The sequence below is a fragment of the Trifolium pratense genome, linkage group LG2 (assembly GCF_020283565.1).
Source record: "Trifolium pratense cultivar HEN17-A07 linkage group LG2, ARS_RC_1.1, whole genome shotgun sequence".
Classification (NCBI taxonomy): Eukaryota; Viridiplantae; Streptophyta; class Magnoliopsida; order Fabales; family Fabaceae; genus Trifolium; species Trifolium pratense.
Genome location: NC_060060.1, coordinates 37,850,427 through 37,875,963, shown reverse-complemented (window position 1 = coordinate 37,875,963; position 25,537 = coordinate 37,850,427). Strand labels below are relative to the sequence as shown.

At 32.8% G+C, this 25,537-nt stretch overlaps 5 protein-coding genes across 8 annotated transcripts; 2 read left to right on the top strand and 3 right to left on the bottom strand.

Moving 5' to 3' along the window:
• Positions 1 to 307: 307 nt before the first annotated feature.
• Positions 308 to 957, bottom strand: LOC123906286. Its single transcript, XM_045956165.1, has one exon. It carries the CDS (start codon positions 860 to 862, stop codon positions 506 to 508), a length of 357 nt encoding a protein of 118 aa, XP_045812121.1. The 5' UTR covers positions 863 to 957; the 3' UTR covers positions 308 to 505.
• Positions 958 to 6,703: 5,746 nt separating this feature from the next.
• LOC123906285 (protein BIG GRAIN 1-like B) lies at positions 6,704 to 8,308 on the bottom strand. Its single transcript, XM_045956164.1, has one exon. The coding sequence runs from the start codon at positions 7,913 to 7,915 to the stop codon at positions 6,788 to 6,790; it is 1,128 nt and encodes a 375-aa protein (XP_045812120.1). The 5' UTR covers positions 7,916 to 8,308; the 3' UTR covers positions 6,704 to 6,787.
• Positions 8,309 to 11,580: 3,272 nt separating this feature from the next.
• LOC123906283 (alpha/beta hydrolase domain-containing protein WAV2) lies at positions 11,581 to 16,185 on the top strand. 3 transcript variants are annotated; one of them, XM_045956161.1, is made up of 8 exons: positions 11,581 to 12,030; positions 12,854 to 12,889; positions 13,007 to 13,085; positions 13,219 to 13,273; positions 13,371 to 13,487; positions 14,467 to 14,631; positions 14,859 to 15,102; positions 15,820 to 16,185. In XM_045956161.1, exons 1-8 carry the CDS (start codon positions 11,793 to 11,795, stop codon positions 15,834 to 15,836), a joined length of 951 nt encoding a protein of 316 aa, XP_045812117.1. In that variant the 5' UTR covers positions 11,581 to 11,792; the 3' UTR covers positions 15,837 to 16,185. The 3 variants fall into 3 exon arrangements, with proteins under 3 accessions (XP_045812117.1, XP_045812116.1, XP_045812119.1); XM_045956160.1 differs by having other exon boundaries at positions 11,586 to 12,030; positions 15,916 to 16,185; XM_045956163.1 differs by having other exon boundaries at positions 11,586 to 12,030; positions 15,894 to 16,185.
• An 89-nt stretch (positions 16,186 to 16,274) lies between these two features.
• LOC123906281 (protein PLASTID MOVEMENT IMPAIRED 1-RELATED 1-like) lies at positions 16,275 to 20,391 on the bottom strand. The gene is made up of 3 exons (XM_045956157.1): positions 20,263 to 20,391; positions 18,089 to 20,151; positions 16,275 to 17,981 (listed from the first exon to the last, which is right to left on the bottom strand). The coding sequence occupies exons 2-3, from the start codon at positions 20,143 to 20,145 to the stop codon at positions 16,874 to 16,876; spliced, it is 3,165 nt and encodes a 1,054-aa protein (XP_045812113.1). The 5' UTR covers positions 20,146 to 20,151; positions 20,263 to 20,391; the 3' UTR covers positions 16,275 to 16,873.
• Positions 20,392 to 22,956: 2,565 nt separating this feature from the next.
• On the top strand, positions 22,957 to 25,087 carry LOC123906282 (glycerophosphocholine acyltransferase 1-like). 2 transcript variants are annotated; one of them, XM_045956159.1, is made up of 9 exons: positions 22,957 to 23,101; positions 23,176 to 23,259; positions 23,349 to 23,406; positions 23,506 to 23,606; positions 23,698 to 23,793; positions 23,877 to 23,970; positions 24,067 to 24,304; positions 24,436 to 24,509; positions 24,584 to 24,669. In XM_045956159.1, the coding sequence occupies exons 1-9, from the start codon at positions 22,997 to 22,999 to the stop codon at positions 24,589 to 24,591; spliced, it is 858 nt and encodes a 285-aa protein (XP_045812115.1). In that variant the 5' UTR covers positions 22,957 to 22,996; the 3' UTR covers positions 24,592 to 24,669. The 2 variants fall into 2 exon arrangements, with proteins under 2 accessions (XP_045812115.1, XP_045812114.1); XM_045956158.1 differs by having other exon boundaries at positions 24,436 to 25,087.
• The last annotated feature ends 450 nt before the right edge of the window (positions 25,088 to 25,537 follow it).

Sequence of the window (25,537 nt, the reverse complement as noted above, 5' to 3'; positions counted from 1 at the left end):
GATACAGATTCAATGCAGTTGTACATGTGATTAAGACCACACCGCAATTGTGGTGCGATCCACCATTTATTTCCGCCAAATCGTCTGCTATCAGATTTCTGATCGGGTCATCCACCATTTATTTGCACGCTTCAAGCCCAATAACACCGGGCGCGAATGGGTGTATTAAAATTGCAGACACCAAATGCAATTTTAAACCTAATGTTCTAAATTTATCTTGTGTGTAGTTGTTCATTTGGTTCCCATGGAGCGCCAGAAACATGAAAGGACAAACAATATAGTATATATTTTGTATGATGCGCCAAAATGGAAAACATATTTTAAGAATATATAGAAAAGCTACTTAATTACTGCTCAAGTGTAGCTCAAGAGTCACAATGATATTACACACAACAGAGTAGTTCATTACTGATCAAGAGAACAATAGAGTTATACAGATACTGATGAAGATGAAGATGAAGATGATAATGATGAGAGAAATACTAAATTAAAATACACCTCCTCTTCAGGTTCGCTTGACAGGGTCGAAATTGGAAACAGCAATAACAGCACCAAGAATGGCAGCAACAACAACACCACCAGAAACGATACTGAGTAAGAAATTCTTGAGAGAAGGTGAAACAGTAGCAGCTTCAGCAACATCAGGAACAATCATTGAAGCTGTTAATGCAGCTGCGGTAAGACCTGTCACAACTTTCTCTTTCAGAGAAGCTTTCACTTGAAATTGAAACCTTGTGTTGGACTTTGATGGTTTCAAAGTCAATGGTGCCTTCAAGAATGCTTGAGAGATTGGTGCCTCTATCTTCTTGCTAGAGGCACAGGTTACTGGCACAGACATTGAAATTATGGAAGTTGAAGCCATTGAAATTGGAAGTGATACTTTGTTTGGAGATTAGGGAAATGAGTGTGGTGTGTGTGTGTGTTTTGGTTTTGAGACAGGTAGGTGATGGCGGAGGCTAGAGAGAATTTGAGGTTGAAATTTTTTTTTATGTCTGACGTGGCAGCTTCTCCGATGGAAAGGAATGGATAAGGTTATCTTTTTTATCCAATCATCATCACCACTATTGATGATTTGTAGGAATAATAATCTCATGAGTATCAGATACTCCTATATTGGTGATTTTTTTTTTAAACTAACCCTGTCATATTTTTATTTTTCCAAATTATCCTACCTGTTCAGAAAATTTCTGAAATGCCCTAGTGTTGGCATAGAGAGAAGGTAGCGCCATTCCCATTGGCGCGTTCAACAAGAGCTTTTTTTTTTTTTTTCTTTTTTTATTAGCTTAGGCAACGGTTTTTTTCTGTTGCCTTAGGACATATTAACTGTTCTCTTAGATGGTAATAGGCAACACTTTTGAATCGTTCTCTAAAAATGTTCATTAAAATTATGCTACATCAAAAATATATTACATACAAAAATTCTGCTACATAAAAAATATATTACATACAAAAATTTAACTGATAATAAATTTAACTGACCAATTTAACTGACAAAATTTAAAGAGTATGAGTAATTTCTATTGACTCACAAAATTATCTATAATTTATTTTCGTTTTTAAAAATCCAAAAATTGTTGAGTTTGAACGAAAACCATAGGATTGGTGAAATCCATAAGGAATGATTCTCTCTGATATAAAATTCTAGTAGTTGAAGGTTTGATAATTAGGGTTTTAGATTTCATATTTTATAAGATTTAACAATTATTATTTCAGTTGAATATATAATTCTAATAATTAAAATATTTTATAAATAAAGTTTTATTGAATTTAAAAATATATAATAATGACATGAATATTAAATTTGTTCACATGAATGTTGCCACATCATTAGTTACAAGGTCACGTCAACAAAATTAACCCCAAAATGGGATGGAGGATTAAAACTAAAAAAAAATGAAAATAGGGGACTAAAAAACTGATTTTTAAAATAAGGGGACCAAAACTTCATTTTTTTATAAATAGGGGGACCAAAAGTGCATTTAAGCCAAATAATTATTATAGGGCTAAAAATTTTGATTACGATACCGCTGTACACTCTCGTACATGTGTGTGGACCGTCCGTAAAGAGAACACTTGCCTATTGTAACTAATACCAAAAAAAAATGTGAAATAAAGCTAAGAGAACACTTTTAAGGCTTAAGGCAACACTTAAAAAGTGTTGCCTATTCAAATAAATAAACAAAAAAAAAAACTGCATGTGGGACGCGCCATCCACAATGTCACTTTTCATTGATGGACGCGCCATTCCGAACCTAGTGACCACAACAGGTCCCACAAGTAGGATATTTTGGAAATTTATTTAAAACTTAGGGTAGTTTGGAGTCTTTTATATGTGTCAGGGGCAATTAGAAAAAAAATTCTATATTGGTTGTCTTCTACTATAGTACTATTATTTATTTATACTGATGGATAATTTTTATTTTTATTTTGGTACGACTGATGGATAATTTTTTAATTCATTAAATAATTAATATATTTAATTTTTATTATAAATTAAGGCAAATTTTTATTTGTATCAGTAGATCAGGTAACTAAATTAATATGTAAATGAATATTTTTTAAAGGAAATCATTTTTCTTATCGTTAAAATGATTATAGTAACTAAATATTATTCATCAAAATTGTCAAAAATATTAAATTTGATATTTTTTTGAATTTTTATTCATCATTATAGTAAATATTGAATTTTTTTTCTAAGAAAATATTAGAAAAATTAGTATCATTTTTTTTTTTACAGTAAAAATTAATATCATGCTTATAAACAATATATTGTATTTTTTCTTATGATATTATCATTTTTAAAATATAATAATCGTTTAATAATTTTTTAATTCATAAAAATAATCGTTAATTTATTCGAATGTACCATAGATACTCCCGTTTTTAATAAATATCAGAGGCGACATTACATTGTAGTTTTCATGGGTTGAATTAAGCCTAAACTAAGATTATAGTGTCTAGTTCAAACTAAATGTTTTTTTGTTTACAATAAAATTGAGAATATAATTCATACCTCTAACGCACTGGGCCGAGCATCACGCTCGAGCCTAAGAGGATGTCGAACACATACGATCCGAGCAAGCATGTACGAAGAGCCCGCTAGACATGCTCGACCCTCCAACGGTCAGATACTCTCACGTATCGTAACGGCCGTAAACCGGAATGATGGGCATTTACTGCACATCAAGGCTTCCAAGCCGTTTTCCGGCAGCCACTTGATGGCCATTAATGCCATAAAGGGCTTTGGCCCTGCGCTGGGGGCTATATATATGTGTCTCCACTTCATTCACGAGGTACGCATTTTTTAGCCAAGAAAACCTTTACACACAAACTGACTTGAGCGTCGGAGTGTCTGCAGATACACAACCCCCCTCCGCTTCAACAGGGGTCTCAACGCTCTCAACCACCGTAAACGCCGGCGGACTCGCACTCTTCTGGTCTACACGATCACTATCCAAATTTCTCGCTACTAGACTAAACCTAGTAGCTTGAGACAAATAAATGTTTGTCAATCGTAATTAGATCTTTAATAGTATTAATGATAACGATACTCAGTTCATGGTTAATTTAACACCAAAAATCTGGTGAGATTTACTTTTGTCACCCTACTTCATTTCTCGTGCGTCCTACGAAATTACTAAAATACTCTCGTCCGCTACTTAGGTAGCGGATATCCTAAAAACACCCTACCTTTATAACATGTGCTACTTATGTAGCGGAAGATATTTTTCTAAAAATTCTCATTTTTATAATGTCCGCTACTTAAGTAGCGGAACATGAAAATGTAAAATACGTAGGGGGCGTGAGTAACTGATAGAGTGACAAAAGTAAATCTCATCTGCTTGACGTGATTTTTTTTCTTCTTCTTCTTCTCTTCCCTTAAAAGTAGAGAAAGCCCAAACAGAATCTACACGATCCAGAATATTAGCCGGCTTGCCTTATATTGGGCTCACCTCAAAGGCCTCTTTATGTTGTTTTAGATTAACTACTTTTAAAAAAAAAAATCCTAATATTTGAACAGATAGATTAGTAATTTTGGTATTAAATAATACTAAATAATATACTGTAATTTTTTTTTCGAATCTGAGATTCTATATTTTTTTTTCGAATCATAGATTCTATTTTTTTAAAAAAATAATTATATTTTCTAGACAAAAAAATAATGAAAATTATATTTAAACTTTAATAAACTGCAGCCCTAGTACTACACAGCAAAGGTACCCGCTGTACGTACCAACTAATTATCAATTTATATATTTTTTTATGGCTAAATTCGAATCACATGGAATTGTTGCATACTTGATCCATTATTATTTCAATAATTTCTACATTCTTAATAATTAATCATATTTTAATTTGTAGAGCATGCGTATGACAAGTTGTTTAATTAAGTGTGGACCTGTCCTTTAATGTACAAAATACAAAGGAACCATATACATGATATACATGTATGCTAATGCATGCACATAATTTGCTGGTTTTTGTGGTCCTTGGCTTAAACCATCGATAATGTGATGCTGTTTCCACATGAACTTGCAATGCATTTATAATCGTATAGTACATGTCACAGGGGTGTGTTTGGTTGTTAAGAAACATCCCAATTCTCTTACTTCCAATATGTGTTGTATACATAATTGGTTGGTTTCTTTATTTTAACTTGATCATTAATTCAACCTCCTACATATTTTAAAAATTGCTAGTCATTTTTGGCTAAATATGATGATGGTATGTAGAAGGACTCAAATGAAATTAAATGATCCTTTCAGTGTACTAGCTCTCCTATTTCCTTTTCTACTAGTACCAATGTATAGTAGTATATGTTTTGGAAATAGTATAACAAGTTAATTTTGATAGAATTTTAGTGAGTATCCTGCTAATAAATCACAACCATCGATATATGTTGTGATTTTAAAAGTATTAATGATTATTATTGATCAATAATATAAATAGAAATTTACACTAACAATCTATGATTTTTCTGAATCTAAGACATCTAGCCTGAAATAATTGTTTGGGTCGTTGATGATAGACCATTGAACAACAATTCCCAAGGATGAGAGGCATGTACTTGCAAACACTTTAACAATCAAGTAAAAAAAAAAGCATCGTGAATATGAGTTTTTAGGGTTAGAATTACGAGTACCTTGGCTTAGACCTTGACTTATGCTTTATTGTGGGAAAATTAGGGTTTCTAGGTCCAAAATTTTCAACTAGAGAGTTGTTCTATTGACATGTGTAGATAGATTGACTAAGGTCTTTGATCCATCAACCTTGTTCAAGTGCGCCTCTAAGACAATGCAGATGCCTATGATATGGTCCGCCTTAGAACCAATAATTGGAGGCCCGGTCCAATACTGAAATGGCGGGACTTCACCCGGTCCAGAACAATATATACGAGTTCAATCTATAATACAAGTCACCAATTTTGTTTGTTAGATTTTCAATTTTAATGTTTTACTTTAAAAAGATCAATTGGGGGATGGTGTTTTGGTCAACCATGGTGTCTCATATACATCACTACCTTTTATTTTTTCTCCTATATATAGTATGAAAAAGTAAGTTTGTTTGGATTTAAGCTATTATACATGATGAAAATCATATCATATCTTATACCATATATTGACTTCTCCAATTCCTAATCAAAGGCCCTACTATGTCTGCTATATATGTGTACAAAATTTTCTTTCTCTCCAATGTATATGTCGACTCTTATCATTTTAGCTTCAATTTTGGCTTTACAACCAACAATATCAGTTCAAAATCACACTGTAATTGCAAATTTCAAACGGGCAAAAAAGTCATGAATTGTAATCATTTATTTAAATCTTCTATGACGCTAAAGTGGGGAAGATTTTTACTAGTATGTTGCACGAGGCCATGTGCTAAGCCAGTGAAAAAGTTTAAGCTTTTTTAACTTTTCCATTCTCATCGGGTAGAAAATGAAAATTAGAATCTACTTTTTCTTTTCTCTTTTCAGTTTGTCTTGGTTGCTTTACTTTGAAAAATTGTGCAAGTAAACGTGAGACATGCCACTCCCACTTCGTTGTTTCTAGCCCTAGGTATGAGGCATCTATCTCTTTCTTTGAACTTGGATCCTCTCCAGTCGACGACTACACCATAAAGTCGGTTCTAGATGACCTATTTTGTCTCTCTTTCTAACATGAATGAATTCTTGAAGTCGTTATCTCATATTTGCATGGAACCCAAATCTCTCTATACACATATAAATTGGATAAAGTTCATTTAAAGCGAGTAATTCAATTTAGAGAATAAAGTTGTTGGTAAACAAATTAATGGTTAGTACTTATATAGGAGACACATGACAAATTATGAGTGATTAAAATATCAACTATGATTGATTTTTCTTATTTTACAAGCTAATCACTTTATATGAATGAAATTCATGTTAATTATGTCCCATTCAACCCAAAATTTGTGAAACAAAATGAACACTTCTACTAGCATGTATAAAGCCTATAACACCATCTAATCTAATTATGTAAATAATGAGTGAAGGATTAAGGTAACTAAAGAGTCAAATCAATGTTAATTATATCTAATTCAACAAAAAAAAATTGTAAAAAATTAAGAAGGAAAATAAGAGACCCCTATCCTTCATAAAGCCTAAAACACCATCTAAACTAAATAATTTCATTTTTTGATTAAAAAAAAACTAAATTAAATAATAAATGAAGAATTAAGGTTACTTGAAAAATAGAACAATGAATTGAATCTCCCAAAACTATATGGAAATACTAATTACAATTGATTTATTCTTCTAACAAAACTACAAACACAAACCATTAGCAATGGCCTTATTGGTTTCTAAATTGGTTGTTTCATAAACTGGAAGCTCTTCTTGATACCTTTCACCTCCAATCAGATGATCAAGCTCAAATAAATCCGAACTCGAATAACTCAAAGCATCGTCATCGTCTTCATCTTCATCTTCATCTTCATCCTCATCTTCACCGTTGTTATCGTAAAACCTTCTAAAATCAAACTCACCCTTAACAGCTGCTTTTTCTTTAGCCATAATAACATTGTTAATAGTATTTTTCAGCTCTTTAACCGAAGAATTTCTCGTAACATTTCGAATAGTAGGTGGTTGTTGATGTTGTTGTTCGGAATCATCCTCGCCTAGGATTACACTGACAGGGTAAAATCTCACTGATCTTTTAACACCATTGTTAGATTTTGAAGGTGTTTTGCTCATGCAAGATCTTCTAGAAAATGAAGAAACTGAAGAAGAGAAACATGGTGACTTAGATTTGTGATCAAAACTAACATCTTCAACAGCACCAACGTAACACATTTTAGCTTTCTTCACATTTTGAGAATTGAAAATGGAACTAAGAAATGTAGCTATTCGACTCCCAGGTGAAATGGGTTGCTTCACTTTTTGATTCAGTTCATCATAGATTTTCAAAGCTCTCAACTTTGTTCTTGTAAAACCATCTTCCCAACCTTGTTGCTTCTCCTTATTCTTGTTCTTGCTCTGTTTTTGTTGCTGTTGTTGTTGTTGTTTCTCTGAATTGCTATGATGTTTCTGGGGTAGATTGTATTTGGTTCTTGATCTTTGTTTTTTGTAAGATGAATCTGTGTCTGAGGATGAAAAGATTCCACCAGAGCTACATTCTGATGAGCTTGAACTTGAATTCTTCTCCATCCAATCTTCTATCATCACAGCTTGACGAAGATTCATCCTCTGTTTTGAATGAACACTTTTTTCATTGAATTTGACATGTTTGGTGGTTTGATTATAGAGATACTGATGTTGATGTTGGTTTACACCTTCAATAAAATCGGTTTTGGATTCATCGATAGAATGATCGATGGTGTCGAGAAGAATGGAAGAAAAAGAAGGAGTTCTTCTCCTTTGTGGAAGAGATAGAATGATCTCTTTGGTATGCATTTTAGTGTGTTTACTCTGTTTGAGTGAGAAAAGAAGATTTATAATGAAAATGGAAAGTTGAGGATGTAATTGAATAATTAAGAGAAAGGGTGCGTGTGAGTGTGTAATGAAAGATGAGAACAATGAAGTTTAGTATATTGAAAAGCTGTGGTAATGTCTGCTATGAGAGTATCAAAAGCTTCAATGTTGTTTATTTAAAAAAAGAATGCAAGTTGATCAAGTGAGAAATAGAGGAAGATGCGTGTGATATCAGATTTGAGAGAGAGAGAGAGAGAGAGAGAGAGAGAGAGAGAGAGAGAGAGAGAGAGAGGAGAGAGAGAGAGAGAGAGAGAGAGAGAGAGAGAGAGAGAGAGAGAGAGAGAGAGTGTGTTTTAATATAAAGAGGTGAGTGACAGAGTTGGTTGGGATTGTGTCTTCATGTGTTTGTATTTACATAAACATGTTTAGTTGGTAGTGGTAGAAATGAACAGCTTTCGGTGAACATTTTAAAACATATTTGAATCCTCTCCTATTGAAAAAAACATGAAGAAATAATGTGAAATATAGAAACCATTGAAATATAGGGAAACAGATTGCCTGCTAACGCAGTTACAGTATCAGTCGTCCGATTTTAGTGAACGGTCTAGTTTTTTTGAAGCATGTGTATTGTAAGCTGTATAATGTAAAATCAATGGATAGAAGCAGTTACTGTGTGCTACTGTGTTGTTTTTTCACATCAGCAAATCCGGGTTCGAAATATAAAAAGGGATATTGAAGTGGATTGTAGTTTGTTTAGAATTTCGCCTTACTAAGATTTTCGAATTGTTAGGTGTATAAATGTTTTTGTGTATCTCACTTTTTGAGTTATTTTTTCGGATGAGATTCAAACTCATTTTACATGGTATACCTAGAGGCTAGAGCTTTTGTTCAAATTCAGCCGCAAGAATAGATTAGTGTAAATCTCTAGCTTATACCCGATTCATAAAAAAATAAAACAAGAGTATGATTTTTTTTTTTTTTTGAAAGGCAAGAAGAGTATGATATGATATGGTTGGATTTAATTTAAAGAAAAATGCATGCTGAGGAGTATTAAAAATTAAAAAAAGAGGCACTTGGTAAGTCAGTAGGTAGGAATAGGATGTAAAGGAGCATGATAGTGTAAAAAGTTGGGAAGTGAGTACCGCGCGTGCGGGTGTTCTTTTCAGAATTCACATCACACACTCACCCCACACATTTATACACCAATTATTACATTCACTAACTTTATACTATTACTAGTCAAAAAATTTAAAAAACAAAAAAAAAACTTTACTCCCTTTTGCCTTCAATATAAAAATAAGGGTACGTTAACTTGTGCCCTAAGGGCACATGTTAAGCTACCTAAAAATAGAAATATAGCATTTAATGATAGAAATAATTTAATGTCTAGATAATTGAATACACCACAAGTTCAATAAATTTTTTTCACATTTATCTTCTTAACATATGCCCTTAAAGGCAAAAGTTAACATTCTCCTAAAAATAAAACTACCTTTAAGGCTTTAACCTAGCTTAACTTACAATACTTATATTTTGTCAAAAAAAAAAAAAAACTTGCAATACTTATATGAAAAATGTTATTTAAACACATCTTAGATGTTAACAAAAATGCAACAAAAGTACATTTTTAAATTTTTTTTTTAATATTATTTGTATGTTTCGATAATCGTGCTATGAGTAAATAGAATATCATGTCGTATTTTTGTTTTACTTTTTGATGTTGATATAACATTGCTCTACTTATATACTGTAATTATATTATTCAAGTCCAATAACCCAATTTATTTTTTTTAGATTTAGTGGCTAGAAATTACACTTTTAAGATGGATAAGTAGGGTGTCTAAGATTCGACCCGACCCCTACCTATAAAATATTATGTCTCTTACCAACTAGGCGCCCAAATTTAATCTTGATTATTTGTGTGAAAGTATTTAGATAAGATTTGTCTCTACAAACCAAAATACATATGCTACTCTTTATAGACTCATCAATTATAACCAAAAAATATGATTTTGGATATCTTAACTGAAAATAATTTTTTCATAATTTATGTTATTTGAATAGTTTTGATCAAAATTATCTTTATTTTTTTTAACATATGCCTCTCAATCTCCTCTTTAAATGTGTACTTGCCAAAATGAGTTTGAAATAATCACGAAAAAAAGGAGGGCAACTTTGCTCCTTTTCTATAAGCTCCATTTATTCAAAGTTGATTACTCATATGAGTGACATGTGGCAAAAACAAATCAAAGGGTAAGATTAAAGCTTAGAACTAATTAATTCTCACTGGATCTGGTTTTGTATTTCTTTTCTTTTTACGGCAGTGTTTTGCTCAATTTCATTTTTAATTTTTTATTACTCCTGCATCTCCTTCCCCTTTGTATACCATTTTTTGTTATGTCGAGAACCATCTTGCTGCATTTCTATACAAAAATACAATGCCAGATTTTTATTTTTTTATTTAGCTATTCATCTATTCTTAATCTTATATTTGGTTGATAAAAAAAAATAATTTTTTATTGGCTAGCTATTTAAAAAATAAATGTAATTTATAAACCAATCAAAACTAACTAATTAATTAAATGATGAACTGAAATAAAAAATTAAATTAATTTTGGTGAAGATGCTTATAATACAAGGGTATTTTTGTATTTTAAAAAATAATCAACACTTCTCTCTTCTCAATTTCTCTCATCAGTCTCTTATACCAATCAACATATAAAATCTACTTTAATTCTCACCACTTTCGCTCTTCTCTTACTCTCTCTCTCACCTATTTCTCTCTTCTCACTTTCTCTTAATAACCAAACATACAACATGTAAGTCTAATCACTAGTTTACTTAAAAAAATTAAATAAGTTTTTGGTCTACAAATATCTTCAATTTAGTTCCTATAAAAAATTTAGTAATTTTTGGCCCTCAAATATGTTTTGTCGCAACTTTGGTCCCTACTTTTTTTAAATCAATTCATGTGTACTTTCACATTTTTTTAATAACTTTCTTGTATTCATGTTTATAATATCATAAGAACCTGTCCCATAAAAAATTAGATTTTTTAACGTTAGATGAATTATTTATGAATTTTTAAGCGTAAGAAACATAAAACAAAAAATCATATATTTAACTCATTTTGTTAAAAAAGAAAAATTAATTTTTTGCAAAAAAAATGTATTAAACATGACCGTCGAAAAGAAAATAAAATTTCGAATAATATACACGGTTGACAATATTTGAGGATCTGTGGCTTGTTTGGATTAGTTTATTTTTTAGCTTATACAAATAAATAATTTTTTATATATATATATTTTTTTGAAGAAGCTAAATTTGCCTACCCAAATTGGCACCAGAGAGAATCGAACTTCAGATAATTTTTTATATATTGTTATAAGTTTGTCAAGATAATTTATAATAAAATAATTTATAAGAATACAAATTTTATTAGTATGATATTATAAATTAACATAAAATTTCATTTATTTGTATAAAGTATAAACTATTTTGCAGAAACTCAAAAATAAGATAATCCAAATAAAAAAAAATTATAGTAAAATGATGATCGATATAGACCAAAAACATATTTAAGGAAAAAAAAATTAAATTAGTTTTCCATTTGATAAATTTATTTATCTGTAAAAGGAACATAAAATCACTATCGAGTTGTGTTGTGTCCTTGTGTTTGTGGGAAGGAGAAGAAACCCACACAGTCCCGCATCTTGACTTTTGAAATTATTAAGCGAATGAATAAACTCTCACCCGATTCCAATTAATTCGTGAAAACGAAACAATACTATTGATTGCCTCGCTGTTTCAATCTAATAATCACTTTTCCGCTTATCCGAAACGCGATTAATTCTTCGAAATGGTTTCCTACATCCACATCTTGGTCTACGGAGTCGGAGGATTAGTCGTCGCCGGCATGGCATTGCTTGTAGCGTTTCAAGAGAAACTCGTTTACGTTCCTGTTATACCAGGTCTCACCAAATCATACGCTATCAATCCTTCTCGTCTTAGACTCACCTATGAAGATATCTGGCTCACTTCTTCCGATGGTGTTCGTCTTCACGCTTGGTTCATCAAGCTTTTCCCTGATACTACAGGTTCTTTTCCTTTTCCGATCTACTTTTATGTTTCGCTTATTTCAATTTTGAAAAACAAAATTTGCATTGGACAAGTATAGATCGAAAGGGATTAGGGTATCATTTGCTATGAATTGAATGATTTAAGCACCAAAATGGTTGAATCCAGGTTCATCATACATGAATGTAAAATAGTAAGTAGTTCTGAAGTAAATTAGCATTTTAGTCCTTTAAATTAGTTCCTCAAATCTATGAAATAACAATTTAGTCCCTTAAATTCAATAATGTCAATTTCCAAATTTAGCACCACCTTTTTTTTTTGGTTAAGTAGCCTAGTGGTTAGAAATTCCACCCTTAAGGTGGATAGTGGGATGACCGGGGTTGGAACCTCGACCTCCTGCATATATAATGCAATGTCCTGCCAACTCAGCTAAGCTCACGGGACCTAGCACCACAATTTTAATTATGTCTTTCTTGACTTGATGCATTAAGAGACTAATTGTTTTTGAACAAGTTAAGAGACTAATTGTTACAGAAAATTAAGTATAATAATCCAAAGTGACAAACCTGTTACACTGTTCAAGTCGTCAATATGCAGATTACTCATTGGTTTTGATGGATGTTTACAAAAGTTATATTTTGAAAGAGGGACTAAATTTATTGGCCTTCTTTAATTTAAGGGACTAATTTGCTTTATTTCGTAAATTTGATAGACTAAATTGCTCAAGTGTTACAATTTTGAGGATTGAAATGATGATTTACTCTATAGTAGTCAGTATTGCTTATTTGCTGTGAAAATGCATTTGTTCTAATGCAATTCTTCTTTCTTATTTTCCATTGGCAGGTCCAACCATTTTGTTTTTTCAAGAAAATGCTGGAAGTATCCTGGTCGTTGTAGATATTAGGGTTTAGGTCGTGATTATTATTTCATATTATTGTCTATCTTTACATGATGAGGTTCAATATACTTTTGAAGGCCTTGACTACTGACTTTTAGATATCGCTCACCGCCTTGAAATGGTTCGCACTATGTTGGAGCACTTACAATGCAATGTTTTCTTGCTTTCTTACCGAGGGTATTTATCTGCCTTGGCATTTTAATGTTTTAAGCTTTCATATACAGCATTGCAGTATCAGATTCTTGCATTTGAATGAAATTCACACCTTATGATTGAGTTGGCAGTAAGGCACCTTCATTTGATTTTACAGTTATGGAGAAAGTGATGGCTATCCTTCTCAGCATGGAATTACTAAGGATGCTCAGGTATGATGTTTGATTGATATCCTTGTGTGTTGTTGCTTATTGGTCTTCAGACTTCTTTATTGAAGTTTCGTCAATTTTATTACCTTTTTGTGCCCAGGCTGCATTGGATCATCTTTCTCAGAGGTCTGATATTGATACATCTAGAATAGTTGTATTTGGACGATCACTTGGGGGGGCAGTTGGAGCTGTACTAACAAGAAATAACCCTGACAAGGTACCTCCGGTATACTATGTATATTAGTTTTCGTGCTGTGCTCAGAAAAATAAATTCATAGTTTTCATGTCTCCCTGGTTGGTCTGAAGATTGACATTCCTTAAGATAGCTAGGTTCATAAATAAAGGCATGTAGCAAGGCTGTATAATGTAGCTCCAAATTTCTACTTTTCTAAGTTTTCTTGTCGTAGATTAGATAACTCAATTAAAACATGTGAGAAAAAAAATTGGGCTTGTTGAATCATTCTTGTTTTGTATTATCGAGTATGCCAATTTTATTGTTCTCCCCCCTGGGTACACATGCCTAGAAAAAGTATGTTCCTATTAAGATTGTAGATTTGTTAGTGTAGCTTAGTCAAGTCACTGCTATCAATCAATTCCTTGAAAAAAAAATTAGTTATGTATAAGAAACTTTTGTTCATTGCTCTTATGTGTTGCAAAATTATATAGGATCCCTTCCTTGAGCATTGTTTTTTGTTATGTTATATTTACATCATGAAGCATTTTACTTACTAGCATTATTCTCCTGGGCTTCCAAAACGCGTAAATAAGATTCTTTGCACAGGTTATAAGGGGCCAATATTAATGCTGATTTTCGAGAAGTATCAACAAGGTTTTTCTATATAGTTAATTTTTTTTACCAAAAATCAAAGAGCCATGAAAATGGACGCTAAAATTTTGTTTTCAAAATAATTCCCGATTATTTTCCTAGATCTGGTATGGAAAGATCTTCAGAGGCTTTTACATGCAATGTGTTTAGACTTTAGACTTTAGAGCTTTCTTATTTTGACAACTTTTTTTGCATAGAAATACTTTTGGAAATTGAAACTAATTTAGGGCAAGTAATCAAAATGAAGACTGAACTAGTGCAATCTTCTAGTCAGAAATTTAGCTAGGCATCTCCATATTGTTATTCTCGGCAACTGTTTGCTTGTGAACCTTTAATCTACAATTTTTTGTTGACCTTTTTGCATTTTTAGGTTGCTGGACTGATACTCGAAAACACTTTTACTTCTATATTGGATATGGCTGGAGTTTTGTTACCCGTTTTGAAGTATTTTATTGGAGGTACCGGTTCAAAAGGTCTTAAGATACTCAATTTTGTTGTACGTTCTCCGTGGAATACTATTGACGTTGTTGGCGAGGTGAGGGATAATGGATACTATATTACCAACTTTTGCCCTTTATTTTTCTGCTTTGATTAGATTTTACATAATCAACACGTAGATAGTTGACTTTTAAGGATATTAATTTTAAGCTTTTAATTTATTTTTTGTTTCTAGAAAGGAAGTTTGCATTGTCTTATTTCATTATAATTCTGACTGGATTCATGTGTTTGAGCATTACCTTTATATTACTGGTTTAATTGCAGATCAAGCAGCCTATCCTTTTTCTTTCTGGATTGCAAGATGAGATGGTCCCTGCATCACATATGCAAATGCTATATGCTAAGGCAGCTACTCGTAATAAGCAGTGTCTTTTTGTGGAGTTCCCTAACGGCATGCATATGGATACTTGGATGACTGGTGGCGATCACTACTGGAGAACAATTCAACAGTTTCTTGAACAACATGCTCCAGAGAAAAAGGAAGGCAGATCGTCTCAAACTGGAAATGGTAATATTTTTTTCCCTCGTGCTGTGTTTCAAAACTGAGATGGATGGGTTAAGAAAGTGGAGTAGCTTCTGCTTGATTAATTGCATAAATTTGCAACATTTATATTTTTTTATGTGGTTTTCTTTCTTTTTAGTGTGTTTTCTTTATTGGGCTCTCCCTTTGTGATTTGTACATTAGCTTTGTCTAACATGCACAAGCTTCTTATGTTGTGCATGGTGGACAAGTGGTCATTTTTATTATAACGAATACAAATTTTACAAAATCCACCGTTGGATTGAAAGTTTATATCATATAGATCATTCATAAAAATTTTGAAAAATTTTAAAAATCATTTGATATGTTATTGAGACCCATTAAAATTAACGGTATTTAATAAAAACTCATAAACCGTTAATTTTGACGAGTCTCAATAACATATCAAATAATTTTCAAAAAATTTCAAATTTTTTATGAATGATCTATACGATATAAAATTTCAATCCAACGGTGGATTTTATAAAATTCGTATTCGTTATAATATAAATGATTACTTGTTCACCATGCACAACATTAGGAGCTTGTACATGGTAGACTTGGCCTTGTACATTGTGTCATTTTCACAAACTTCATCTAGCCATTGTTGTGATAGTTTCTTGTCCCCTTTTTAGCACTAACTGCTAACTATCTCCTTTGATGCTCTCGTTCACTTCTTAATTGCTGTTTCAATACTGCTACCAGATGCTGGGGCTAGGTGACTTGCTGACATTAGATTATTGCAATGATACTAATTGGCTAACTAAGGATTCAAACAGTTTCTGCCCTTTGAAGTTGCAGCCCGGAAGAGCCCTCTTTGAAAAGATGCTTTCTACTAGGACATCCCGCGCTGCATCAGGCTATTTCATTGGACAATTTTTGATTGGATTGTGGTTTTCAGAACTTGGAAGACGCCCGGTCAATTTGGGGTTGCTTTTGCTATACTGTAAATCATCTACAGTTTGGATGCCTAATTAAATTAAATTTGACAAGTGTCATGTAGAATAATTTATCATATCCATATATACATATGTATGTACTGTTATTTATGCAATGCGTTCTTATCTTTCCCACCAATCCAGGCTGAGACAGTGATATCAATTTCTGTCTGTTGGTTTATAATTTCTTTAACGTTAATTTTTTCAATTCTCTATATAGAAAATTTGAATGCCGGATTTGATGCATGATATTTTGCAGTCGAGGACTTGAACTGCTGTCATTGATGTATCTGAGTTAGAGTTAAGATTGTGTTAACTTGTGTAGTAGGTTCATACAATACAAGTTTAAATTTGTGGGTAGGCATTGACCATTTCAATAAAAATAAACTCGCTGAAGAAGGGCAAGAAACACTGCCTGGTAAGAAAATGTGCATACAGTTGAATCCAACCAATTTATCTAATTATAGATAGATTATAATATTCATTTTCACTTATGATCAATTACGTTGTCTTCCCCAGACCTAATACAACATTGCATTTACTCAACTTATGATCAACTTGCATCTAACACATCAAGTCTTATATATGAACCAAGTCGGAAACATGTGCCTACGTTAGAAAATATGCCTACCGTTGAATCCATCCAGTTTGTATATATAACTTCATCACGTTTTTTTCACATAGGATCCGAGTCAATTCGAGTTCTGAAACAGATAGCTAAATCAAGCAACTTCTTCAAATGCTACCTTTCATAAGAATAGTCCCTTTTATTTATAATAAAAAAGAAAAGAAAGAATATACATTCACTAGTCAACCTATTCTTATATAGATTCATTTGGTATAATGATATTGGGATTTCTTATGTGTGTATTCAGTGCTCCAAAAATACGAGATGATATGCTCCACAACGTGTCCCCAGGTTGCACCTTTGTGGCGGTGACCTGATCACCACCAACTTTAGGCGCAGCCTTAGACTTTGTAAATTGATTCTTATTACTCTTGCCCATTCCATTAGCAATCAACCAGCGGGAACCAGATTGTTGCTGATTTGATGTACCCCAAAGCTTCTTTTTTTGTGACTGAATCTTAAGACCTGAAACATGAACTTCTGTAATTCTGAACTGATCAATGCCACTTTCTTTAGTACTACTCTCCTCTTTCGTGTCCTTCATCTCTACCTTTGCTCTTATTTCAGACTCATCATCATCCTCATCACTATTGTTCCCAACTTGACACACATTCAAGTAAATCTTTTGCTTTGGTGGGACAAGCACTCTCTCAACTTGTATAAGACCTAGCATTGGTGTTCCAACAGGCTCATAATTTCTCAGAGGATCACGAAGTTGCACCATTAGTGCTACTGTGAAATTGTTTCCTAACAAACCGCATTTCCTTCCATGACCTTTGCCTTGTTTCTTCCTTTCCTTTGAACTCTCACGGATTACGTCAAAAGTTTTGGCATGATGTGCAGCAAGAAGTTTGCGAGTATGCTCACTGATATTATCTATATCATCAATCTCACATGAATCCAGTCTCATCCATTCATCAAGCGTTAACGATAATCCCATTATCCCATCAACTTCGTCGTCAGTGTCTTTAATATTCAACAACCGCACAGCAGCGGCTCCATCCAAACCAAGAGAACCTCCAATGTTAACCCACTTGGCTTGGATACAAGGAAGATCTCCAAAGGATTGTGCAATTATGTTTGATGGCGCATCCTCTTCCGACATCTCAGATTGTATTTTTAAACCCTCCATTGAAAGTGCTTCCATTTTATCCATAGCCAAAGGAGCGAGATCTTCCAATGAAAAAAAACCTGAATCTCTGTGGTTGCAAATTGAACTTGAAATGAACTCATCAGACTTTAGTCCAGATGACGACCCTTTCAAGTCCCTTTGCACATAATCATCCTGCAAATGACATTGCCTACAAAAAATCGTGAAAATTTGATAATCAGTCGGTGAAACATTTAAAAGGAATATAACTATTCGTAATCTAATTCCAAGTTTACTAATAAAAAACGATAGACAAACCTGTCTTTTCCCTCTAAGCTTGACATAGCTTCCCATGATATTTGTTGCATCGTCTTCCCTGTGATATCTTCGAGAGGCATAAACTTGTTTGCCTGCAACGAAAGCTTTTCAATTCCGATTGATGCCAAATACTGCAAAGTCTCCATTATCCCTGAACCCATTTCTGTAGGCATAACAACAGGGTTGGAAATCTGCATGATTAAGTCCCCCCCACTGTTAGCATTCATAAAAAGTGAGGGATTCATAGACCGTAGGAATCCCCCATCTTTTGTTTGGAGGAAAGGACCAAACCCTTCTGCTAGAGGAGGTAATCTAGGAGGCTCTTCACGTAGTTGATGTATTGGACTTCCAAAACCAGCAAAGCCTTTTGGTGGAGAATGCTGAAATGCTTCCTCATTCAAACCCCATTCCCGCATTAAGGCTTCTGTTTCCATGTCTTCTAGCATGTCGCCCTTTAGTTTTCTCTTCACATCCTCAATTTCAAGCCCTTCCTGCATGGGTGGTGGCTTAATACCTGTAGAGAACTTCCACTGCTCAGATCCAAAAGATGCATCATAGCCACGATCATCTTCATCATCACCACCACCACCATCATCGTCATCACCACCATCATCATCAAAAAAAGAGAAGCCCTCGGAGCCAATTTCCTTCTCAAACTGTCTTAAAAGGCGCTCTCTCGGAGACTCGGGCTCACTTTCGGAACTAAAGCCTGTTGGACTATCATCTACACCTAGCATACTCAAAAATTCACCAGCAACTGATTCGGTAACATCATCCAAAGATTCCAAGCTGTGTGACTTTCTGAACTTACTTTCAGATGTAACTTCCATAATATTAGGAGATTCTGCTGCCACTTTCTCTAACTCCAAGATACAATTTAAAGCTGATTCTATTTCTTGTAGGAGAAGTTCTTTTGTGTATAACTCACCCTTTTTGTTAGAAAATTCATGTACCACAGTGCTTTCCTTAGAACTATCAACAATAGCTTCTACAATGGATTCCTCAAGTTTAATATGTTCATTTGATGAAAACTCAACACCCTGATCAACAACAGAAAATCCATCACATTCATTATAATTCTCTTTTACAGACTCGGGTGTAAAAATATCATCTGGCTCAACTGTCTCACCTGTCTCCAAGTTTTCTTGAAACACATTTAATTTGATCGGCTCAACATTCTCTTTTAGTACAAGTTCAGGTTTCTCGTGCAGAGGACTACATGTGTTTTCATCATCAAATTTCTTATCCAAGATGACATCTGTTGAACCGGCCCTTGCTGAATTTGTTGATGTCAATACTTCATGAAGATCCTTCACCTCATCTATAACCTGAGACAAATACTGACATGGATACACATCTGTTTTACTCAAAGCCATACAATTTTGCCTCGAAGACAATACATTAGGAGCACAAGTATTGTTATCACCAACCACCATATAACCAAAACTCACATTCATCACAGCACCTTTAGCCTTTCCTGATAATCTATAACTTGTACTCCATTTCCCCGAGTTCTTCTCCTCTTCGAGATCTTCCAACGAAAGTGGAAGCAAGCGTGTTATATCTAAACGATGATTCCCTAAATCAAGTTCAGGAACACCAAGCACAGAAGCATAGAGCGAAAAATGCTTAGCTTCATACTTAGCAGAATTGTGTGATCCACCTTTACTTCCAACAATAGAACAAGTACAGCTCAAAATATCTTGAAACTTAGCAAAACCTTGAACTACTTTGGCCGGAGGGGTAACGAAATGTTGATCGCGTCTCTTCCAATGAACACAAAGGGTTTTATCATTGAAACTCAAAGGTAACCCTTCAATGAAATGAACTTGAAGAGAAAAACAACAATTAAATTTCTTACTCTTAGTAAGAGAAAGTGCTCTTAATAGCTTCCAATTCCATATGGATGATTTCTTATCCTTTTTGAAATTATTATCTTCTTTATCAGGTTTTGGTTTTGGATCATTGTGTTTTGATGAATTCTTAGAAAGGGTTTTTGTTACAGTTTGAACATCTTTTAACAATTCTTCACCACCACCTTCAATTTTCGGTAACATTATCTTCTATTTTTGACGATTCAAATTCAAATAAAACAAAACAACAGAACACAAAAATCAAAACATAAACAAACGATACATGATTGATGAGAAAGGAAGAAGGAGATGATGAATTACCGTGTGGCGTTGGAAAACATGAATGAGCGAAGATTCGAAATTGAAATGATGATAAACAACAACGAACGAGAGAGAAATTCAGAACAAAAGAATTTCGTTAATATTAATTAATTAAAATAATATGTTTTCGGCTATTCGTTTCTCCAATCTCTCACATTTGAAATTCTTTGTAACGGCCACTATTTTTGTTTTCACTTGTTTTTTTGGTAATATTTTTGTTTTCACTTTTATTTCACACTAAGGTGGATAAATGGGATGACCGGAGTTCGAACTCTGATTCACCGTATATATGTTCTATCAATTGAGCTAAACTCACGGAACACCTTTTTATCTACCATTTTTTTTAAATTATTATTGTTTTTAAGGGTGAATAATTTTTGATCGGGCCTAAGCCCAAATTGGTGCTGCTGGTTAAGAAACTCAGTAGCATGTTGGTTCAAAGTCACGGCCTCTACCAAACGTCACATAAGTCCACACTCTTATAACGACTAACATTAAAATGATTGATTTTTAATGTCAATCATGGTATTTATATCGCTATTCCAATAATCATAAATCTCGATACCGCCACATTCGCCCTCATATTGAAGGTCGTGACTCCGCGTTGGAGATTATATATCCCATTCATGCAAAAAGCTCGAGAATTCTATTCCCTGACTCTCAAATTTTCCACTTTACGCGACTACTTACTTGAACATCGAAGTGTCTTGCAAGTACACCTGCTCATCACAACCACTATACTGATGCGACATTTCACTGTTTATAACCCCTCTGATTAGATAAGATCAAATATGTTACAAAATTAATAAATTTTGTTTTTCACCATCTCAATAAAAAAAAAAATCATTTTTTAGTCTCGTAAATCATCATGTATACATTTTAGTCTTTGTTGTTAAGTTAACATATACATTAGCTTTATTAATCTCAATTTTATTGAATGCTATCAAATTGGTTAACATCGGTCAAAATGTTTCCTCTGTCAATTAGCTTTATTAATGATGATGTGTATTGTCATGTTGAAACTAAATACCGGTTTCATACTTGTTAAAAACTTAAATTTTAGGATTTTGTGTGACTTGACTTGACATTAGCTTGAACATGCTACATGAAGCAAGTTTCATACAATGTTATTTAACTTGACACATTTGTAGTACACCTTTAATAAAGCTACTTGATGGAGAGAGTATTGGGAGAGCAATTTGTCTTTTTTGTATATTTTGTTTTGGGTTCCAATTTGTCACAATTTAAAAATTTCATGATCCAAAATAGCAATTTACTTAAAAAAATTATTTGATTGATTTTATGCTAAAAATATGCTAAAAAATTTTGTGCAAAAAGTAGTATAATATTTTAAACATTCTTAAAAAAGTCTTTCAAAAACTTAAAAGTGAAACTTTTTTTTTACTAAGAAGTAAATATTTTGTATGGGTACAAGAAAAAAAAAGTTAATAATTTTATAGGAATAAAAATATAGTTAACATTTTATTTATTTATTATTCTTTTATAGTACATATTTTGTTGCATCTTGCATGTCCATTTCACCTTTATTTTCAAGTTTGGTCAACCATAAAATGCTATCGGTGGAATCTTCTAGTTCTGTTCCTTGGTGTTTCTCAATTATCATATGAAAAATATTACTTATTCTTTGGTGCAAAAAAAAGATATACTCCTTATCCTTAAAGACTCAGGTTCAGGTATATATACTTCCATGAAGATTCCTTATCCTTATTCATGCCTCTTAGCATTAATTAAGAATTTCAGTTTTTAGAGTTGTTTAACCCCTATATCATTGATCAAAAAAAAAAAAAAAAAACCCTTATCTCATCAATAGCACTTCCACATTCAAAATTGGCCCACACATTTTCACACCATCTCATCATGTCTCTGCCATATAGTTATACTTCAAACTTACACAAAACACAAATTAGGCCTTCAATCAACTCCAATTATTCACAAGTACTATTATTTTTTTGATTTTTATGCTCTAGACTAGACTAAAAAATACTCCTAATATGTTTTTTTGACAGAAAAAATAATACATTATTCATCAATTATTTGTTACTAAAAATTATACAACAAACTTTTTTAAAAGATATCATCACACTCATTATTTTTCCTCTAATTATTACTTTATCTTCTCATTTTTCATTTTCTCTTTCCATTATTTCCAGTGTGATTAGGTAACAGAGGAAACTTTTTAAATATATTAGTTTTTTTTTTTCAGGTAGCCTAGTGGCTAAAAAATTCACCTTAAAGATGAATAAGTGGAGTGTGTCGGGTTTGAACCCGTACTCCTGCACATATAGTGCGATGTTCCTATCAACTGAGATAAGCTCACATGGAAATAAATGTACTATGTGTCACTTTATCTATATGAAATAAATGTACTCACTTTAGTCAACAAAAAAAAGAAGAAGCATATGTGTCATTGTCACTTAATAACGGATGAAATAGTAATTTGTAATTAGACTCCTAAATTAATTACTTTTAAGGTAGTCCTTGCTTAGGTATAAAAGGAAGAATTAAGAAAAACTAATTAAAGAAAAAAATTAGTTAAAAAGAAACTAATTGAGGAAAAGTAGTTAGAAACATATGATGGGATATAAGTTGAGTATAAAAGATATTCCTCCTCCTACTAATTATGAACCAAAAAGTTCCAATGCAAAAACAAACAAAAAAAATAGCTTGATGCTTCCATAAGACTGATAAGTGATAACACATTTGTATTTTTGCAATGACTGGAAAGAAACCTGTAGCAATAATTATAAGAAAGAATGAAGCAGTGTTCAGCAATGCTCAATCACCACCAAGTAACATCAAGCAGAGAGAGGAATCCAAGGTAATTAATAGTATCAAACTTTCTTTTTCATATTTTCATTTCAAGCAACAAAGTAATGTATGATGATAATGCAGCATAAGCAGATGAAGGAGTTTATTTCTAAACATGCCATTAAGTTTGCTAAACATGCAGAAGAATATGAAAACTTCATCAACAAGGTTTCTTTTTCATTTTTCCATTTCAATTCTTGGTTTATTAATTACTATGCAAGATTCTTCTATTCATTATTAATTCTTGTATGTTTCAGTTCACTCATCTTGTTGGAGTTCTTGGTTATGGTGCCTTCTGCTTCCTTTTAGGTGCAAGTAAGTGTTAATTACTGTCTATGAATCAATGTTTTTCTTTTAATCAATTAATTCATAGTTTCTTTCTTTCTAATGTTTGAATGAATTGATATGATTCAGGACCTCAAGACATTCCATGTGTATATTGTTTGTTCTATATATTCTTTGTTCCGCTTCGTTGGATTTACTATAAGTTCAAGAAATGGCATTACTACTTACTGGTAATTATATAATTCTACTAACACTTTTCAAGAAATGGTGTTACTATTACTATACTCTTTTAAATGCTTCTAATTGTTGCTCATGTTTCAGGATTTTTGCTATTATGCAAACGCAATTTTCGTGGTTGATCTTCTTTTCTATCCTCAGAACGAAAGGCTTTTCATGGTTTGCTTTTCTTTTGCTGAGGTAATATATAAGAACTTTATCCCTAGTAAGTAATTTGATTCCTTTGGAAAAAGAATTATTCATTTGTGGTCTTTATTATGCAGGGGCCATTAGCTTGGGCTTTGATTGTATGGCGCTGTAGCTTGGTTTTCAGTTCTTTTGATAAAATTCTCAGTGTTCTTGTCCATCTTTTACCTGGTAAATAAACCTTCCTTTTTACAGTTTCTTCTTTTGTTCCAGCAAGAGAATATCTTTTAAGAGAGTATAGACTTCTTTTAATTTGCATATTTCCAGGAATTGTTTTCTTTACCATTCGGTGGTGGAACCCTACTACCTTTGAATCTATGTATCCAGAGGGATCTCTTCAAAGAGCTACATGGCCTTATGTTGAAGATAAATCTTATCTCTGGACATGGTTGTTTCTAGTACCCTTAGTAGCTTACACTCTATGGCAGATTCTATACTTCCTCATCGTCAATGTCTTACTCCGACAGACGCTCTTAAGAGATCCTGAAGTCATGACTTCCTACAGGTAATCAATGAGCGCACGCACACACTTCCCTACCTATTTTTTCAGGTCAATGTACTTTTTATTAGGGGTTAAAACTTCAAAGTTTATGCATTTCCCTTTTCTATCTTATTATTGACTTCAATCTTTCACAGAGAACTCTCAAAAAAAGCTAAGAAAGCAAACAATGTATGGTGGCGCTTAAGCGGGTTGCTTGGAGATCAAAATCGTATGTTGATGTTCATTTTTCTTCAAGGCATATTTACAATTGCAACCATGACACTGACTGTACCTATATTCCAGTCATATGAGTTACATGCCCTCTTCCAAATACTTAAGGTTTCTGCGTCGGTATGGAACGGAGGAAGATTCCTGTTGGAAGTAATGCCTAGGCAAGCAATGCTTAAGGAGAAAAATAAATCAGAGAGAAAATATGTACAAGATCAAATGGACCAATCAATCACCAATGCCAAGTGACGGCGACTTCAACAATGTTGTTCTTGAGACATCTGATTCCTGACTTGCTCGACTAGTAATATTGATGTCTTTTGTTCTAGTTGGAGTTCTGCTGTTCTTTTTTCATGCAAGCATTCCTTAAATTGGATACTTGTAGTACAAAGTGTAGTTATTGTAGATATGTGCCTCCCTCTCTTTCACTAAGGGAGGGAAAGAAAGGAAAGAGGTTTTAATGTACATAGGAGGGAAACGAAAATAGAAGATTTTAGTTAGATGTTTGGTTAAAAGGAGAGGAAGAATAATGCTCCCTTTGTTTGCTAAACAAATGTAGAAGGATAAAAGTTATCATAACAATTTGTTCTTGACACTCTTTTACTACCTTGATTAAAATTTATTAGTTCTATCAAATTTCTGTATGATACACATGATTTAGTATGACTCATTCTACAAAAGAACAAAAATCATTTTACTTTTAACTTTATAACCTTTTTATGTTGTATTTTATGGGTATAGATTCAATTAATCATTGTGCTATCCATATCTTGTAATATCACAAACTCTTGCACAGACTTGTGAACCAGAGTTAGGATCCTCTCTATTTCCAATTATTTTCATTTCCTCCATTATTATATAGTTTTGGGAATATAAATGTAAAAATATGACATCAAGTGGGTCCAAATGTCATTTATACACCCCAAAATATTTAAAAACTTTGCATAAGTATGGGTACAGATACTTTGAAAACCTTTTTTATTTTTGCACCACGTTTTTATTCTTCTGGTTATCCATTCAGATTTCAAC